The sequence below is a fragment of the Papio anubis genome, chromosome 17 (genome assembly GCF_008728515.1).
Source record: "Papio anubis isolate 15944 chromosome 17, Panubis1.0, whole genome shotgun sequence".
Taxonomy (NCBI): Eukaryota; Metazoa; Chordata; class Mammalia; order Primates; family Cercopithecidae; genus Papio; species Papio anubis.
In genome coordinates this window covers 23,814,664-23,835,262 of record NC_044992.1, presented here as the reverse complement: position 1 = coordinate 23,835,262, position 20,599 = coordinate 23,814,664, and the positions used below count along the sequence as shown (strand labels likewise).

General features: G+C 35.8%; 1 protein-coding gene across 7 annotated transcripts in view; it reads right to left on the bottom strand.

The window, feature by feature from the left end:
- NF1 (neurofibromin 1) overlaps positions 1-20,599 on the bottom strand; it is a 290,127-nt gene that overhangs the window by 138,085 nt on the left and 131,443 nt on the right. For all 7 annotated transcript variants that reach the window (XM_003912563.5, XM_003912562.5, XM_009190060.4 and 4 more), the window contains 16 exons: positions 17,154-17,267; positions 14,558-14,637; positions 12,930-13,053; positions 11,263-11,418; positions 10,144-10,393; positions 9,534-9,607; positions 9,216-9,299; positions 7,359-7,799; positions 6,846-6,985; positions 6,438-6,560; positions 5,895-5,978; positions 4,641-4,757; positions 3,949-4,130; positions 3,617-3,828; positions 712-873; positions 463-566 (listed from right to left, as the gene is read on the bottom strand). In XM_003912563.5, coding sequence (XP_003912612.3) covers positions 463-566; positions 712-873; positions 3,617-3,828; positions 3,949-4,130; positions 4,641-4,757; positions 5,895-5,978; positions 6,438-6,560; positions 6,846-6,985; positions 7,359-7,799; positions 9,216-9,299; positions 9,534-9,607; positions 10,144-10,393; positions 11,263-11,418; positions 12,930-13,053; positions 14,558-14,637; positions 17,154-17,267 — 2,447 coding nt within the window. The remainder of the gene's footprint in view (positions 1-462; positions 567-711; positions 874-3,616; positions 3,829-3,948; positions 4,131-4,640; positions 4,758-5,894; positions 5,979-6,437; positions 6,561-6,845; positions 6,986-7,358; positions 7,800-9,215; positions 9,300-9,533; positions 9,608-10,143; positions 10,394-11,262; positions 11,419-12,929; positions 13,054-14,557; positions 14,638-17,153; positions 17,268-20,599) is intronic.

The window sequence follows — 20,599 nt, the reverse complement described above, 5'->3', positions numbered from 1 at the left end:
TGCACTCCAGCCTGAATGGCAGAATGAGACGGTCTCAAATTAAAAAAAAAAAGACAAATAAATAAACTGCACCCTACATTACCTATTAGCCTCTTTCCCTTCTCCTAAGTCACTCCTCATCATAGGAAAAGTGAGTTAGAAAAAGAGTATGCATGTGAGTGACTGTATATGAATATGCAAATGCATGGAAAAATGACAGTGGAATAGACTTAACTAGTAACAGTCTCTGGAGGTGGAAGTCAAAGACACCTTTCTCCAGTCTGTCCCTGGATCTAAGGCAAACAAAAAAAAAGGATACCTTAAAAAAAATTACAGATATCATTAAAGTGTATTTGTATATAACTTTTATAATTAAAAACTAATTTTAATGATCATGGGGAGAAGGGGCCTTGCTTCATGTAAAAAACAAAACAAAACAAAACAAAAAAAACCAGAGCAGTTCTATGTGAAAAGATGACAAACCTGGTAGGATCCACTTCAAAGCTAACATGCTGCCAATCAGAGGATGTGATCACAATTCGTAATAAAGGATCCAGGAGTTTCTGTAGATAGGTAGCACCATATACCTACAGAAATGCATGAGTAGGAGTTGATTATGCCTGCTCCATATATTTTACCTTAAAAGAAGACAATCAGTCCTGCACATTCTGTACATAATCATTACTTGACATACGTCAGCACACACACGCACACAAAATGAATGATACAAACCTTGAAACAGAACGTCATTATTTTACTGGCCAAGCTGTTGCCTCGGAAGAGAGTCTGCATGGAGTCTGCCAATTCTACTTCTTTAGAAAACATGTTCCAGAGCAGTTGGTAGAGTAAATGCCGAGAATCAAACAGAGTAACCAGAACTCGAGCTAGTTCATCCTGAGAACAAAACAAAATCAGCTTAGCGCAAACAATCCCATTTTTGTTCTTAGGTAGAAAGCTAAAGAGTAGCAAAAATGTAAACCCAAAGTTGACAACCACTTGCTAAATTAAGGCAAATGGTGACTGATTAATATTTATCCTGAGATTTAACTGTGAATATTGTTTATGATAGATGACTATATACGATGTCTACGATAGCTGTTAATTCCAAGGATTAACTGGTGAAAGCTATTGGGAGAGGCCTAGGCTTTACCAGGAGACAAAACCTCCAAGATTCAGCTCAAATTACATCACAAAATGAAAGAGAACAGAAACAGAAGATGACAGCAAAGAATTTAGTTTGATTTGTACAAGCATTTGCACAGAGCAGAAATAAGACTGATGATCAGAAGAGTTCTACTCTCTTCTCATACAGTCAGGGGAACTCAGTGAATACTGAATATATACTAGGCAGAGACATGACAAAAACAGAAAGACTATAGGATTTTTGAGAAATCAGGAAGAAAAGGAATTGGGCATTCAGAACCCAGAGATCAGTCAGATTTACATACAAAGCTAGAGGTGTAAGGATGAGGGCTGAAATTCCTATCTATTACCTAAATGACATCCTTTATAACTCCCTGTAGTAAAGCAGTTTGGGGTACACTCAAGAAAAAATGATCTAATGGTAAACCACTGTTTAATCACATGATAAGAAGAAATTTATAGAGAATAGGGGAAGCTATAAAAAGATGCCTCAATCCTCAAGCAGTAACAACAAAGGCCAGGATCATGGCCCATAGCTCTCTAATTCTGGCCTGATCCCAGGATTACAATAATGTTATAGGTGAGATCTGGCCTAACAGAAAATTCCTTCTCAAAGTCATTTAATATAAAACTCAACGAATTAAAGCTACTTGAACTTAACTGAATTTTTTTTTTTTTTTTTTGAGACGGAGTCTCGCTCTGTTACCCAGGCTAGAGCGCAGTGGTGTGATCTTGGCTCACTACAAGCTCCACCTCCCGGGTTCATGCCATTCTCCTGCCTTAGCCTCCCGAGTAGCTGGGACTATTGGCGTCTGCCACCACGCCCGGTTAATTTTTTTGTATTTTTTTTTTAGTAGAGACAGGGTTTCACGGTGTTAGCCAGGATGGTCTCGATCTCCTGACCTTGTGATCCACCCACCTAGGACCTCCCAAAGTGCTGGGATTACAGGTGTGAGCCACCACACCCGGCCCTTAACTGATTCTTAATTTAAAAAATTACTGAGTATTTTCAGTGCTAATTATAAATAGGTGCTAATAAGATAATTCAGAACATCCATTTTCAAAACATTTTAACATCTGTGAACTAATTTTAGGCTTCAAGAAGGTTTCAATAATTTGGGGCTGTTGCTAATCAATGAGTGTAAAATTTCAGTTATACAAGGTAAGTTCTAGAGATCTGCTGTGCAGCATTGTGCCTACAGACAGCAATACTGTATTATACACTTAAAAATCTGTTAGAGGGTAGATCTCATGCTACGTGTTCTCACCAAAATAAAATACCAGAGAAGAAGCATTTCAGGTGGTGGCAGAAGCAAGGGTGCTCTAAGGCAGAAACAAGTCTAACAAGAAGGAACAGAAAGGTAGCTGGTGTGGCTTTGGTGAACAAGAAAGAAAATAGCATAAGATGATGTTAGAGATCTCTGAGGCAGGGCCCAGATCAGGTAGAGCCTTGTAGGACAGGATAAGGAGTTTTAATTCTACTTTAAGTACAGGTATAAAAAATTTTACTTTAAGTACAAGTGTAACGACGACAGATTACCTTATTAGTCATAATTTACTACAACTGAAATCAGTTTTGGTACAATAAAAAGCAAATAGCCTTTTAACACTGGAAAGGAACAACAACCCTTCTCAACGTTTTAGCATGTATTAAGAATGATGTGATTTTAGGAAAATTTTTCATTAAATTAAGAGAGAGACCTAATAGCCATATGATGTTTTCAGTGTTTAAAACAAATATCATAATATCAAATGCAAATAAAAAGTACTTACATTTTAAAAAAATTGTGTAAGACATTCTGGGGAAAAGAATAGCAAACTGGAGGTAGTACACAGGCACAAATTGTGGATTCCAGCTCCAGTGTTGCAACTACTAACTAAAATTAGGTTTAACCTAATTACCTTATCAAATATATGAAGACACCAGAGTAGATCAGCGATTTTTAATCAGTGTTTAAACGGAACTTTTTAGTAGGATGGAAAGATATAGAACACCAGTCAGGTCTAGTGGTGCCAACCATTTCCCTACACCTGAAAAATCACCTAACTAAACATCTTCTAAGATTTCTTCTGGGCCGGGTGCGGTGGCTCAAGCCTGTAATCCCAGCACTTTGGGAGGCTGAGGTGGGCGGATCACAAGGTCAGTAGTTCGAGACCAGACTGGCCAATATGGTGAAACCCCGTCTCTACTGAAAATACAAAAAATTAGCCAGGAGTGGTGGCGGATACCTGTAGTCCCAGCTACTTGGGAGGCTGAGGCAGGAGAATTGCTTGAACCCAGGAGGCGGAGGTTGTAGTGAGCCGAAATTGGGCCACTGCACTCCAGCCTAGGAGACAGAGCGAGATCCCATCTCCAAAAAAAAAAAAAAAAAAAGATTTATTCTGGCCCTAAAGTTTTACCCATTCATTCAACAAACACTTACTGAACAAATATAGTCTGAAGGATTTGCTGTATGCCAGGCACTTTTCTTTCCCGCTTACTCTACGCACTTACCCACTGAGAACAAGGAACCACATTGGCCAGAGCCATCGCTATAGGGAGTTCTCCTTGATCACCCATCATTGTGACCAGTTCCACCAATCTCTCAAACCGATCAGCCAATACCGTTTCTGCAAGTGTGTCAAATTCTGTGCCTTGTTGAAGGATTTTTGTCAGAACTTCCATAAATGTAGCTCTTGTCTGGAGATCTTTGTGGTAACCTAAGCCTAATGTGGACAAACAGATGCCAATTTACTAACATGGCCTTGCTGAAGTAATTTTTGCTTATCTTACATGCCAGTTCTCTAGGTTTTGTATTTCTAAATGAAACTTTCTTTTGATCTCACCTATGGAGTGCATGAGACCACTGTCTACGTTGGCATTGAGTAAGTTTGACATTGCAAGGACTGTACAGTGCCTCAGTGATGCCAGCCTCCGAGACATGCCACGTTTCCTGCCACCTGTTTGTGCATTTTCATCTTCAACTTCACTGCAGTCATTCAAAAGGTTCATAAATAATGTGAAGTATCTGAGAAATAAAAAAACCGACCTTTACGTAGGGAAGGCCGTATCAACTAGAAAGCTAACCAGACATTCCAAAACAATCATATGTGCATGGTGTGACTGGCCCTGGGTTAACTGTTTCTCTCCTCTCTCAGGATAATCAGCCAGGGTGGCTCATTATGAAGTGTGCTATGTTGGACATGATTTTAGCTGATATAGCCTAGTATACCCTTCATAACATAAGCATCAAATAGATGCAATGTAACCTGGTTAAATGTGTCACTTTTAATGTTTAGTATATAAAATTAGTGGTCCAAACAGCTTAGACAATGTCACTTTTGTAAATGACTTAATGAAGCAATTTGGGTTTTATTATAAGTAAAATTTCACTGATCATATTATTTTCTTTAAAAAAATCACAAAACACAGTTATTTTCCTATCCTAGTCCTGTCATGGGGATTACTTGTTTTTGTGTGTGTGGTGGGGGGCTTTATTTGCTTTTTGCTTTATGTTTTTTTGGTGACCGAAATTTACTTAAGAAATAACTGTGATTTGGCTTCCATCAATTCCACACCATCTCCTTCTTCAGGCTGCAGAGGGAGACCAGCTAGAAGTGAAACTACTGCTTCCATGCTTGCCTGGTCCAAATCTCTGGAAAAAAAAAATTTAGAGACCATAAATCTTTCAGGCTCTTTTGCTTCCCCTCAAATAAACCTCTTACTAATGGATATAGCCTTAGGAAATATCTATTTCATTAAACAAATTATCAGCACAACCCAAATAATTTGAGTTAATATGCAGATCCCAGAATACAAAATCATCTCAAATGGGGAGAAGGTAATACTTACTTTCTATAAAGTAATCTTGGCAAAATGACTACCTTAAATTTAGAATGTACAATTAGCCCTCTCTATCAGTGAGTTCTATATCCATGGATTCATCCAACCACGGACTGAAGAAAGTTGGGGGAAAAAAAAGTAGGGTTTCATCTGCACTCAACATGTGCCGATTTTTCTTTGTTGTTATTCCCTAAACAATATGATATAACAACTATTTATATAACATTTATATTGTATTAGATATTATAAGTAATCGAAAGATAATTTAAAATATATGAGAGGATGTGCATAGTGTATATGCAAATACTATGACATTTTACGTCAGAGACTTGAGCATCTGTGGATTTTAGTGTTCATGGGAGTGAGATGTGGGGAGCGGTTTGGGGAGTGGTTCCTGGAACTAATCCCTGACAGATCCTGAGAGAAGACTGTATTATAAAGCTAGGCTTGGTCAAAGAAACATATGTGAATGTTTATTATACAGTCCATAGTGTTTAATCACTTTCTGATATGTGTCAATAAGTATTTATCATTAAAGCAGACTTAATTATTTCCTTTTTTTTCCGTCTCTGGTGCTTGAATCAGGAAATCAATTATTTCTTAGAAAGATTCAACACAATGAGTTCCTCAAGTAATACCTTTATCTAATCATAACATAAATGCAATCTGAGGCTTTATGTATCTTATTTCCCAATAACTCTACACTATTCTTCATAACCTAGCAACACTAACTTCCCAAACATATCGCTCTTTCACATTTATTTTTACTGAAAGTCTATCAGTCAAAAAAAAAAGTAATAAAGATTAGTGTCTTTACATATTTCAAACACAAAAGTTTGACACCTAAAAAGTTTAAATACACATAAAATACAAGTATAAAGCTATAATGAAGTAGTTATAATTCTCACAGTAAAACCCACTAATACTTGAAGGTCATTCTCTTTTTTACCTTGTAAGACATTTTACATCATCATCCGCTGCTTGGTTTGATGTTCCCATAACCCAGTCTGTCAGGTATTCTACCATCTTATTCCTATAGAATGGTGGAGAAAAGAGAAACAGCAAACAATTTTTTTGAAGCCACACACACACCTTTAGTCATGTAAGATTTCTTATAGTGCAAATAATTTCCCAGATAATCTAAGTGACATGATGACTTTATAAAAGAGATACTGCTATCACAGACATAAAAGCCAGAAGGGAACAAGCAACATCGATATTTACCCTCCATCATGGCCCTTAGTTATGGTATCAGATTGGAAACAGAATCAAATTCTTAGCTCAATTATAGCATAGTTTTAGAAAAAGGGAGCACTGTCACAGGCACAAAGCTTAGGGAAATTTGAGAAGAGATGTAGAGAAAAACAAACATGTAAATTGCTCTCTTTTCATGTCCTCCTTTCTACCAATAACCATGTATCTACTCTTTTCCTGTACTTCATTGAACATATTAAGATTTACAAGACCCTACACTGCTCTTTTGAGAACTCACCTAAATTTCATCTCTTGGCAAAATGAGAGGTCATCTCTCCTTGCCATCATTACTTCAACTAACTGACACAGTTTCGTTTTTATTTGAATTGCATGGACCATATTCCCAAGCACACGAACATACCTATATAGACATAGAAACAATAAAAAAATTATCAGATATAGACAAAGGAGAAGGCATTCAAAGTACTTTAGTCATCAAGTAAAATGAATTAAATTTAAGTTCGAAAACAATAAGATATTTATTTAGAAAAGAACATACACAACTTCTGGTTACCTTATTGTCACACCCTAGTTTGTGTGCAGTAAAGAATGGCAAATTATTTTATCAATTACCACCAATATCAATGTGTAAGAGGTTTTTCTTATCTCTTAAAATGTTTCTGCTATATTTCAGTAGAACGCTTACCTGACCAGATTTAACATCATTGTTTCAATGCTAGCTTGCCCCAGATGTTCAGAGCTGCCTTCGGTATGATTATCTAGCAAGTTCTTCATTATAGCTATGGTTTGTTCTACAAACTGAGTATTGGTATCGGTCAATAAAACCTATAGAAAGAACAAATATATTAAAGATTTGCCATCAATGCCCACAAGACAGACCCCCTAGAGAGATGAAACTGACTGATCTAAACACACAGAGTAAGTGCACCCACAGGCACAGAGCCAAACAAGCCTACAGATATACGAAGACGCTCGTACCCATACACAAGGCACGTATACCCTCAGGCACATGTACACACCAGAGTTCCTAAGAGGCAAGCTGACCCCTACATTGAGATGACTCTTCTTTCTGCAATTTTTTGGAAATTTTTAAAAACTGTGAGTACCTAATTTAAATAATCTCAAAGAAAAAGGCTTGTTTCAAACACGTCACTCTATTCATAGGGAAAGGTGAAAAATAAAAAAGAGAACACTTTACCTGTCCTTGGGAGTCAAAAAACTTGCTGATGGTATTCTTCAATTTGTTAAATAGCATTGGATACAGAGCAGGACTCAATTCTAGACCCACCAGATCCTTAACATTGGTCCGTATTTGAAGTCCCACTTTCTCATGGTTACACACCATTAAGGACAAGAGCCGATCCATAAATTTGCTGACAGGTGTATCTGCGTTTCCCTCTGAGGACATCACTGAAATCATGGAACCCTTACGTTCATTGACTGGACCCATGGGTGGGCTATACGTTGCCAGGCCAGAATTGCTTCTCTGCTGGAGGCACACTCCCCCAAGGGCACAAAGGAAGCCAGTCATGTTGATCCATTCCTGTAGGGAGTCTGTGTCAGACAAATCTATGGATCCTCCTCCACTCACATGGGACATTCGCCTCTTAACAATGGTCTTGTGAAGGCTTTCAGCAGCCTAAACACAAAATTTTTGTGCAAAGCATGAATTAAACCTTAATTAGTTGAGACTTGACAAATTATTCTTTATCCAACATTTATTCCATGACAAAAGTACAAAAAATGTAAAAAATACATTAAAATCAACCCCCAAAATTACCATACACATTTTTAAAGAGCCACTGATTTATTTTTATCATATACTAATATAATCACCCGAGTATCAAATTTCTTTCAAAAATTTGATTTCACATGGATGAACCTTGGAAACATTATGCTAAGTGAAAGAAGCTAATCACAAAAGCCCGCATATTCTATTAATTCCATTTACAGAAAATATCCAGAATAGGCAAATCTACAGAGACAGAAAGTAGATTCGTGGTTGCCTAGGGCTGGAGAAGTTAGGGGAAGAGAGGCAAGAAAGCGGGTGGGGGGTGGTTAGAGGCAGAGATAGCTAAAGGGTACAGGGTTTTTTTCTCAATTGATGAAATTGTTCTAAAACTTGATTGTGGTGATGGTTGTACAACTCTGTGAATATACTAAAAACAGTCACTGAATTGGATAATTTAAATGGGTGAATTGTATGGCATGTAATTATATATTATATTAAACTCCCCAAAAGCTTTCATTCTAAAGCTACATGTCCCCTTCAAATAAAGGTATTAGGTACATAATTTTGCTTCACAAAAATGTAACTTTTTTCTTATTGTAATTAAGCATGACCAAAAAAATGGGGGAATAACCAGTTTTTATAAATCACCTAATAATGAGAGCAGTATGAACATTACAAATCAAGTACACACAAACACCAACTGATCATTAATTTCCAAAGTAACGGGTAATACAGTGAATAGTAATAGTTGAATGAACTGTCCACATTTTAAAATTTCATTTACTCTATGGGCTCAATCTACTGCCTAAGACATTCCTTAATTAGAATACCTAACAAAATAGCAAAATGAATTGTTTCCATGTTAACTCTTCTCTACCTCTGTTGCTCCTTTTCTGAAAATTCTGTGAAACACCCTGATGAAGGGAGAAAGAGCAAGAAAAGGTAAAGAAATGGTCTCTGCAACAAACAGTCTCTAGGAATGCTGCCCAGTATTTCTGTGATGATGGGAACATTTTCTCTCTCTGCTGTCCAACAGAGTAAGTAATTGTCAAATGTGGCTACTGGGTACTTGCAATGTGGCTACTATATGATTGAGGAACTAAATTTTATTTAATTTTAATTATGTTAAAATTTAAGTTAAATCATCACACATGCTAGTGGCTACCATATTACAAAGTACAGGTCTAGATAAACCACAATTAAATATCAGTCTTCAGACAACTATATGCTTACTTTACTGAGTGACTCATGAAAGATTACCAAAGTGAAGTACATATATTTAGCAGATCAATTAATAGACAAAAGTCAACTTTACAAACTTACCTGGCCATCTTCCATTTTGGCTTTTGGATAGTTAAGGATTAGTTTTGTTGCTTGTTCCCATTTTGCATGTGTATCTTCCCAAGCCTAAAATGAAGGCAGTTATCACTTGAAAATAACTTTAAGTCTAGAGCTAAACATCCATGAGCAACAGTCAAGTTTCAAACTTGAGGTATATTAAATACTCAGATATTATACTTGTAATATGCACATATCTTAGATTTACTTCAAAAGCTATTCCTGATCACACATATGTAACAAGAGGCTTCCAAAATTGAGGGTGGGCGCCTGGAAAGGGTGTTTCTGTTGCTAAGGGCATACCTCAGTGTTTCCTGCAGTGGGATGCTCAATGCGCCTCAGCAGTGCCATCACTCTTTTCTGAAGTGCTGCTCTTCCTAAGCAAATACAACAGCAAATCAAGTTACTGCACTTAGAGCCCTGCCTGCCAATGGAGAACCTGATAAGCCCCACCCAAAAGGCAGAGTAGGAAGAGTAGAGCAAATGCCTCAAATGATAAAGCCAAAAACTTCCTTTCACTAACCTCAGAAGAAAGGTACTTATCTTGGACTCTACAATGTCCACAGAATAAAATAACTATTCCCACCTATAATTTACTCGAAACATATGCCAATGTTCATAAAACTTCACTATCTACAACTTAGGCAGAGTAAATTACATAATCATAACTGATAGTAACATACACTGCCAGTTATTTTTAAAATGTATAGCATATTAACAACTCAGTAGGAGACTAACAATTTATTTCAAATGCTTTTTATTTTCATCTTACTTTGTTCAGAGAAGGATTTCAAGTAAGCTATTTGAATTTCCCCTGTAAACTTACAAAGTAGTGACCTTAAATACATTCTCACAATCAGATGCCATGTGCTTTGAGGCAGACTGAGTAAAAAAAACCACTATTCACATTTACCTGTTGACATCATATTGCTGACAGAGGCAAACTCCATGAATGTGTTATAGTTGGGCAAGAGGTTATGCACTGACACTTCATCCACCCCACACCGGATATCTGCTTCCTCACAGAGGTGTCGGAAACAGGACATGGCAACCAGAACAGCTTCAGTGTCAGGGTTCCACAGAAACATGTACAGGGCCACTTCTAGTTTGGTCTGGGCTTGTCGGCAAATCGGGGGGGTTCCGCTGCATCCTGCTGCACTATCCTGACAGTCAAGGGTGGAAGACATATATTTGCAACTCGGGTAATTTTACATATAAAACCCAACAATGCAATCAACTGTGTGTGTGTGTGTGTGTGTGTGTGTGTGTAGGGAAGTAATAAAATAAGTACACTGTAGCACTCATTGAAACAAGGGCATAAACAAGAACTAAATATAGCTGTAGCAGATATACTTGATTCTGAATTACTTATTCCCCAAACATGAAATGGAGAAGAAAATTGGTAAAAAAGAAAATGCAAATTCTACAAGTAAAACAGACAATAGTAAATACCATACTGCTTAGGTGTTTTTTTCCCTAACAAGGTTATGTTAAAAATTAGAGATGAAAAAAGTTTTGGTTTGGAAAATAAACTCTTCTGCAACGATCTGATATTTTCACTTGAAATATGATTTAAAAGAAATTATACATACAAACACAAATCACAGAAACACTTATCTTTCACATGAAGCAAAATACTTTGTTTTTATCCCTGTAAATCTGTACCTTTGTTAGCTGGTACAAATTCTATACTTCTGTTGTATGAATGGGTTTTTTATGGAGTGGAGGTTTATAATAATTATAATTATCAGATATAGCTTGTAAGTGTCAAGTACTATTTATACATCCTTTTATTTATCCCTCTTTAACAACTCTGGGGCAGGAACTATTACTGTTCCCATTTTAAAGTTGAGGAACTGAGGAATAAGGATGTTATGAACTTGCCCAAAGTTCCCCAAAGAGCAGTAATAGAACTAGATTCTAAGCAGTTTTTCACTATTACACTATATACCTAGATGAAATTTACCGAAGTTCATTCAGAAAACAAACAGAGCACATAAAATGATACAGGAAAAGTACAGAAGAAGCTGACCATAGAGGAGTTCCCTTTTCCCTTCCGGAGAGAGGCTCCAGGAGTACGTAGTAATTCTTCATGATCCATGGACATTTGACTGGTATTTCCACTAGAAGGAATATCACATCCTACCCCATAAAAAAGGAGAAAGTGACAGGAACTTCTATCTGCCTGCTAGAAAAAAAGAAATAAATAAGCTTTAATGAAGCACTGACAACCAAGAGGAATAAACACTTAATTTGAGTTGTCTTCTTGTTTGAGACTCTCCTAAAAAACCTCTCCTCTCAATGTCTATGCCCCAACTTGAAGGAGATTCACTAGAAACCCATTAGAACAAATAAGGTTTACTTAATGTCTTTAAAATTTCTTTCAGTTTCCCATTCTCTAAATCATTAGAAACAGTAGATTCTACAAATATAAATTAAGTCTCACATAAACATAAATAAAACATCAACAATGTAAAACTACTGTATGAACTGTAATTCCATCTCAATGACAAATATTTTTTTTCCGTAAGATTTTATACTGTGTCATGTTGGGATAACCAGAAATTGACTCTTGAGATTAAGTTTTTATGGACCAGTAATTAACCCTGGTATATACACCAAGTATGTCACAAGAGTGACTGCGCCTACCAGGGCCCTAGGAATTCATTATTGGATTCCTCATACTCGCATTCTGGAGATTACACCATAGGCAAGGGCATGAAAGTCTGAAGTCTAATCTCTTTCCGTATCTTTGGAATAATGCCAAATTCCACTACATTAACACATCAAATAAGCCACATGTGAATAAACCCACTTTACCATTAGTCTATTTCCGAAAAGAGGCAATTTATTAATAACAAGCTGTAAAACACTGAAAAGGATATGAGTTTCATACATTTAAGGTTTTTCACAGTTATGCTTCTAGTACCAGATAAAACCTCATTAAATCAAGTACTCTGAAAACTAGGCCATAACAGAATTCCTAAATAGATTAATTACGGAAACTATATTTTAAAAGAAATTTAAGGCTCTTCTCTATCCTCCACAACCTCACCATGTTTCAATAGTTCAGAATCAAAACATTTCACTCCACCCCAACGAAGAAGTCTCCTGATACTTTCAAGAGGTGAAACCCTTATTGGAGGAATAGAAATAAATCTAGATTGAGAACCCTCAACTCCTTCCCTTTTGGTTCTTGATAGATAATTCTCTGGACTAGTCTAGCCATGAAATCTAGGCCTTTACGATCTCTCAGAGCTATTATTCTAGAACTGGACAAAAACTAATTAAATCAAGTACTCCCAAATCTATGCCATAACAGAATTCTTAAATTATAGAAGCTATATGTTAAAATAAATTTTATGTATGAATTATGTCTTATGTATGAACTTGAGAGTAGAGACAGAATATGCTCCTCACCAGCTGCTTTAGTTATAGCAGCCCCCATTTTTCCTAGGCCTGCCCTAGATAGACCTATTTAACTCAACTAGAACTAGAATTCATCAACGGTGTGGTTTTAAGGCTAAAGCCTCAGAACAATTTTTAAAATTGTCCTCTGCACATATATTTCCTTTTGAGAACATTGGGAGGAAGAAGGAGCTGAAATAGAATCTAATTTGGCTATAAAACACTTTCTTAATCTCTCACCATTACCATTCCAAATATTCTTCCATTTTTTAAATATGTCATTTTGCTTACCTTATTTTTAAGAAGAAATTTATTCCTGCAGATCAAAATTTCCCGCAACCACTTGAGAATTTCTGTGCTACTAAGCATTTGATGACTAGTTAATTTCTTGCAGATGTAAAAAAGCATTTGTGAGCTGCGGTAACATAAAGTTCATTGTTACTAGCATCATCAATAACTTAATGCAGATATAACCAGACATAAGAATGGCATTCTCCCATAATGAATACAAGTTTAGAGAAGCTTAGTTTCCCTTGTAGGGCTTTAGAGAAACAGTTATCAAAGTGTTAACAGCATTATAATCAAAGGAAGTATGTCCATAGGTTATAGAAAAAAAGCAAGTATTTATTTATAAGCTCCCTATGTTTCATTAAACTTCCAGTGTTTCTATCCATGTAACTCATCCGTGCAGTGGACATAAGAAGAAACAATAAACCATATGCACAGCAGAGACTGCCTATAAACCCAGTGCTCCACAGTGGGGGTCTGCAAGCTACCATCCACAGACCAAATCCAGCCTATCACTTGCTATTGTATATAAAGTTTTAGTTAAACACAGCCATGCCCGTTCATTCACATGTCTGTGGCAACTTTCATGCTCCAAAGGCAGAACTGAATGGTTATGACGGAAACTGTATGACCCACAAAGCCTAAAATATTTATTATCTGGTCTTCTAGAGAAAAATTTTCTGATCCCTACTCCAGAGCTGCACTGTCTAACATGGTAGCCACTAGCCAGCCACACATGGCTACTGAGCACTTTAAGTGTGGCCTGTTCAAATTGAAATGTGCTGTAAGGATAAAAGACACACCAAAGTTTGAATACTTTATTTAAAAAAGAGAATGAAATGTCATTAATAACTTTTAAATTGATTACATGTTGAAATTATATTATAGATAATATACACTGGGTTAATAAAACATTATTACAATTAATTTTACCTGCTTCTTTTTACTCTTTAATGTAGTAAGTAAAAAAACTTTAACATATGGGGTTCTCATTATATTACTAGTGGAGAGCACTACTCTAGAGTAAGGTTTAATTCAGCTACCAAGTAACTTAGCATACCCATTCTTATAAGATAATGGCAAACTTGAGGTTTACACATTTACATTTTCCTCAGTGTGGTGACTTCATGCTCATTAAAATGTAATGATTTATATAATCTAGGAAGTAGACCATAAAATTCTGTATATATTTTTTTCTTCTAAGCAGGTGTCCATTATTAATTCATTCATTAAAAGCACTGGTATTACAGAAAGTTTACAAAAGATCATAGTTTAAAAAACTGAAAAAACAGTATTGTTACAAAATTTTATCATTCTAGGCTTATAACTATGAAAATCTATTAAAATACAGTAGTAACCACATTGAAATCTGAAAAAAGTAATATGTAAAACAACAGTACTTATGTTAGGGTGACAAAACTTAGCACTATTCTTAAACTTTATTTTCTAAATTGCTATGATACTTTTCTTATAAGTTAAAACAAGAAATTCTAATAATTTGAAGTCAAATAAAATACAAAACCATAAAACCCAGTTTTACAATATACTAAGTACTACAGAGTTAATATTTCAAGACAAAAAATACAAAATAAAATTTAAAAGTTGAATTTAAAAAATAAAAGTACATATACCTAATCTCCCAAAATGTTTCTACAGGAGCATCAGGATTCCACAAATCAATGCTATCTAACTGATGAAGAACCAGCAGAGCCTGAATTTTTTAAAAAAGAGAAAGACAAACAGAAGACTCACTCAAACATTTTTGGTAAACATAACACTGGAGTACTTATTTTATAAATGCTAAGAAATTGAGCTATTTCATTTGTAGTTTCAATATATAGTAAAAGGTTAAGAGAGAAACTCTGGTGAACACAAACCTCTAGGGAATAATACAGGCAGCATGAAATAATTTTATTCCCATCATCCTGACTCTAACTGGCATGCACATATAAAGCTAAATGATGAATTTGGAACAATATATAACTGTAAAAACTGCTTTAAGAAACAAACAAAATAATTTCAATAGATAGTAAAGAACTCTATGAAACAAAAAGTTAATCCCCAAGTAAGAAGGGCTTGCCAAAATTAATACACACAGCAAAAGATAAGTAAATATTGTCTCACTTGCCACAAAGTCTTTTGTAACAGAAAAGAGCAATTATTTTTCAAAATCAAGAGAGAGGAAGCAAAATGGATTTTGTATTTCATAGCAGATTATCCATTCTAAAGTATTTCAATTGACCACAGAACTGAAATTGGAATCTGGCTCAGAGAACATTTACAAGAATTAAATAATTCACTTACAATATACAACATATGAATAGATTAATACATAAAACCATCAAAGATATGAAAAATAAAACACAAACTCTTCCTTCAAATGGATCCTATCTTAACTCCAATTCTACAATCCCAATTTACATTCTTCCCACACCCCTCCACCCCCGACCCAGCAGACACTGAAGCTCTGGACATTTCTTTCAGTCCTTGGTCAACATATCAACATATAAAGGCCAGACCCGCATTATCTTATTTCAAACATTTTTATTGTAAGTACTTTGAGATATTTAATGAAAATTGCAATTAATTGTGAGAATCTTAAAAAGCTATATAATTTATAGCTCTCGTATCAAGGAAAAACAACACAAATTAGAATTCAATTTTGCTACTATTGTACAAAAACTTGGTACAATTTACTGCCAGTAGTTTTTTCAAGTGACAAATTCTCTATATTTTTGTTTGATAAAACTTTAAAAATATATATTGAAAGAAAACGTGTTAGCCTTTTCCAGGCTTTAATTTTCTTTTCATGTTGCCTTCTTTTTTTGTATTTTCCATGTTTTAACAAAGCCATAAACACAGTATACTCAACTTGACATTTCATATTTTTCCACATTGCTGTGTGATCTATATGTTTTAATAAATGTTTAACAGCTCACCAAGTTAAAATACCATTCTCATTATTGAATATTAGCCCATTCTCCTCCCAGTAAATAAAGCTCTAATATTCTCATATTATAATTAAGAGCAATAAGTACCTATGTGTGCAGCTTTTTCCTTTTGAGTTATATTCATAAGATTTTTAAAGTGCTAGAAATTATTTGTACAAAAAATGAAATGTTTGTATAGCTTCTGCCAAATAGCCTTCCAAAAAGACTACAAGAAATGTATCAATTTATGGTACCAATAGCAATGTACACAAATAGAACCAATGATTACATAAGTGCTAAAACATTTTTTATAAATAGTTTTACTGGGTATGTATAAACATTTTTATAGTATGTACATTAGGATGGCTATAATCAAAAAGGCACATTATAACAAGTATTAGCAAGGATGCAGAAATATTAAAACCTTCATATCTTCTTATTAGGAATATAAAATGATACAGCTGCTTTGGAAAAAGAGTTTGACAGTTCCTCAAAAGTTCAACAGAGTTACCACATGACTTAGCAGTTCCACTCCTATATACTTAAGAGATACGTCCACATATAGACTTTTACACAAATGTTCATAGCAGCATTATTCATAATAGCCAAAAAGTAGAAACACCAAACGTCCACCAACTGATAACTAGATGAACAAAACTGAGATCCATACAATGAAATATTTGGAAATAAAAAGGAAGAAAATAGTGATTCATACCACAACATAAATGAACCTTGAAAACATTGTCAAGGTAGCCAGACATAAAAGGCCACATATTCTATGATTCTATTTAAATGAAATACCTAAAACAAGCAAAGCCACAGAGACAGAAAATAGATTAGTAGTTCGTAGGGATAAGGGAATGGGGAGTCAAGTTTCTTTCTGGGGTGATAAAAATGTTAATGGATTAGAGAGTGGTGATAGTTGCACAACTGTGTGAATAAGAACTACTTAAAATGTTCAACTTGAGGGTATGTGAATTATGTCTCAATTTAAAAATCAGTATTTTTAACATTTAGTAAAAATATTTTAAAAAATTTTAAAGTCAACTGCAATTAGAAAATCTCGAACTATTTTATTAAGCATCAGAATTTGTACAATGTTGTTGCTATGTGATATAAAGCAAGTAAATCCCTTCTTTCTCCATGGAGTTTTATAAAACAATGTATAGACATAAACATACCATTTCCAGAAATGACATCTACCTATTACTCATAGAAACCACACACCAAAGGAACATCATGAATGTACATAGTTACAACCTTTCCTTCAAGAACCTGGAATTCATTTTCCCCTTACCTCCATTGCTTCCTGCGCAATCTCTGGCATGTGTGACTGAGGGACCAGTTGGACGAGCCCTGTAATTAACTCTGCTGTACTGCCTTGGGTTTCGGGCCCCTGTTTTCTTGGATTCTGCAAGGAGAAAAACGAAACTTCAATTAAAAAAAATAAATCGAGAGATATTAGAAGGAGGAAGAAATAGACAGTGACTGCTAAAGGGTACCAGGTTTCTTTTAGGGGTGATAACAATGTTCTAGAACTAGGCTGGGCATGGTGGTTCACGCCTGTAAGCCCAGCACTTTGGGAGGTCGTGGCAGGTGGATCACCTGAAGTCAGGAGTTTGAGACCAGCCTGCCCAATATGGTGAAACCCTAACTCTACTAAAAATATAAAAATTTGCCAGGTGTGGTGGCATGCGCCTGTGGTCCCCGCTACTCGGAAGGCTGAGGCAGGAGAATCACTTGAAGCTGGGAGGCGGTGGTTGCAGTGAGCCAAGATTGCACCACTGCACTCCAGCCTGGGTGGCAGAGCGAGACTCTGTCTGAAGAAAAAAAAAAAACAGAAAGAAAAAGAAAAAAAAATATTCTAGAATTACATAGTGGTAATGGTTGCAGAACCTTGTAAATATACTGAAAACAACTAAACTGTAAACTTTAAGATGGTGAATTTTATGGTATGTGGGTATGGTATTTTTATCTCAATAAAATAAAAATTTTGTTAAAACAAAACTTCTTTTGTTGGGGATTCTTTTAATCCACGTCTATACTTGTTCATTAATGTGAATAATGTCCAGGGAAAATCCTAAGGAGAACAAAAACCACTAATTCCATTGAAAATTACATCAATAATATGAGGAGTAATTTTTTTCCCCAACAATAGCCAAGTGGCTTAAGAACGTATCTCTGGTTTGGAAGTTACTGGTTTTGAGCTTATACATGATTGTGATCAAAGGCAAAGGACACACATGTTGGATAAGGATCACATGATTATCCTGTACGGCCCTCTTGTCCCATACAAAGGTCCTGCCCAAATCCACACAGCTGTTGACAAAGCAAAGGCTAGAATTCACATCGTCAGATACTCATACTTTGGTCCTTTTCATTGTGGAAAAAGATAGTGTACTAAGCAAAGAAAATTAACCTTGTGTATAAATGTGAATGCCTACTTTTTTTTTTTTTTTTTTTAAACAGAGTGCAATGGCGTGATCTCGGCTCACTGCAACCTCTGCCTCCTGGGTTCAACAGATTCTTCTGCCTCAGCCTCCCAAGTAGCTGGGATTACAGGTGTGCGTCACCTTGTCTGGCTAATTTTTGCATTATTATTAGAGACAGGGTTTACCATGTTGGCCAGACTGGTCTCGAACTCCTGATCTCAGGTGATCCACCTGCCTCAGCCTCCCAACATGCTGAGATTACAGGTGTAAGCGACCATGCCCTGCCAAATGCCTACCTATTTAGAGACTAAAATGTTTCTCTTAACTTGGAAGCATATATTTGCACTTCAGGAATATATGGTTCAGCCAGGCATGGTGGCTCACGCCTGTAATCCCAGCACTTTGGGAGGCCGAGGGAGGCGGATTGCTTGAGGTCAGGAGTTTGAGACAAGCCTGGCCAACATGGAGAAACCCCATCTCTCCCAAAACTACAAAAATTAGCCGGCGTGGTGGCGGATGCCTGTAATCTCAGCTACCCGGGAGGCTGAGGCAGGAGAATCACTTGAACCCAGGAGGCGGAGGTTGCAGTGAGCTGAGATCACACCACCACACTCCAGCCTGGACAATACAGTGAGACTCTGTCTAAAAAAAAAAAAAAAAAAAAGAATATACGAAGCCAATGCAACTTGTGTCCCATATTTTATTTTGCTAACTATAGATTTTTCCCCATTATAATGACTAAGGTAAGCCCTCACTCCAATATATCTGTAATTCAAAACTGTTAGCTTATTTTCTGACATTCATATAAATTCATTCAAAATCAAATAATTTTTATTGAATGCCAAAGATACAACAATGAAAAACAGAAGATGTGTTTCCCATCCTCCATGAGCATGTAGTCTCGTGGGGGAAGATATCATCAATAAAATAATCAGATCAACAAGTATAAAAATGCAAATCACATAAGAGCTATAAAGGTACATGCTGCTATGACAGCCTATAACATGGGAAAGTGTCCTAGTCAGGGAGGCTTCCTTAGTGCAGTGACAACAGCTTAGAATGAGTAGGAATTACTATGTGAAAAGTAGGCAGATTCTAGGCAGAGGGAAAAGCAAGTGCAAGGGAGGTATGAAGGCATGTGGTTAGAAAGATTGAAAGGAAGACCATCATGAATAGAGTAAAGGAAGACAAAAAATGTAATGCTACATGTGGAAGAAATGGTAGATGGGAGAAAGATTTTGCACGACTTTGCAGATCTATTTGGAGTTTGGTCTTCATAAGCAAAAGCAATTTCAACTAAAAGGTTTCAAGCTGATTGGGGGCATAATAAGATTTGCTTTTTAAAGAGATTGCCATAACTTCAGTGTGGAGAAATGATCAGGGGGATCTAAGAAACGATGCAAGCTGAGTAATCAGGAGGCTTGAGAAATTGAGAGTACTAAAATAAGACAAAATCATATTACTTTAAAAATACCATGATTGAGACCATTTAATAATTATTCCTGCACTCTTCCTAAATTACTAAGACTCAGAATTTTTATGTAAAAGACAAAACGGTCAAATGTTTACAATGAATCTTCTATTTTAATGTACTCATCGTTACTTTGAGAAAACATATTAACCACTAGATGGCAGCAAAGCAAATAATTTCCATTTTAAAAGATCCTTGGAAAACAGCAAGTGGAAAAGGCATTGATGAGTTTGGTGCCTGCTTTGAAAGTGAATTATTGCCATGTAAACAGAGTGGTGCTAGTATTATGTGACCTTCATGATGAAATAATGCCACAAATAGCTTGTGACACATAATAGAGGAATGAAGAGAAAGGGAATTTCATTATTTTTATAGAGTTTCACTGACAGGTTTTAAGGAATTTTTTCATGCCAAAGATCTGTTTATTCTAATTAGACTTTCAAATTTGAATGGGTTTTTCAGGGGTAAAGTATCATAGGCCTTCTTTTGGGGTCACTGAGCCTTTGGGAATGTTTTTTCTTTCTTTCTTCTCTCCTCTCCACTCTCCAAGAAAAATTACTCATAAATACACATTTTTAAAAAATAAATGAAGTTTCATAGAACTCTTGGAACCATAGGTATGTAGTTATAAACTCCCTGTATTACAGCAATTTGAAAAACATGCCACTGAAATAAAAGCACCTTAACACTTTTTAAAAAGCCTGTTACTGAGCAAAGCGATAAGAAACCTTGCTTGATGCTGCTCTCCAGGGACTCAAGAAGCTCAACAAAGGTTCAACATGTCATCCTATGAAAGTCACAATATAGAACTATTACATTTGGTGCATTAATAATATTAGT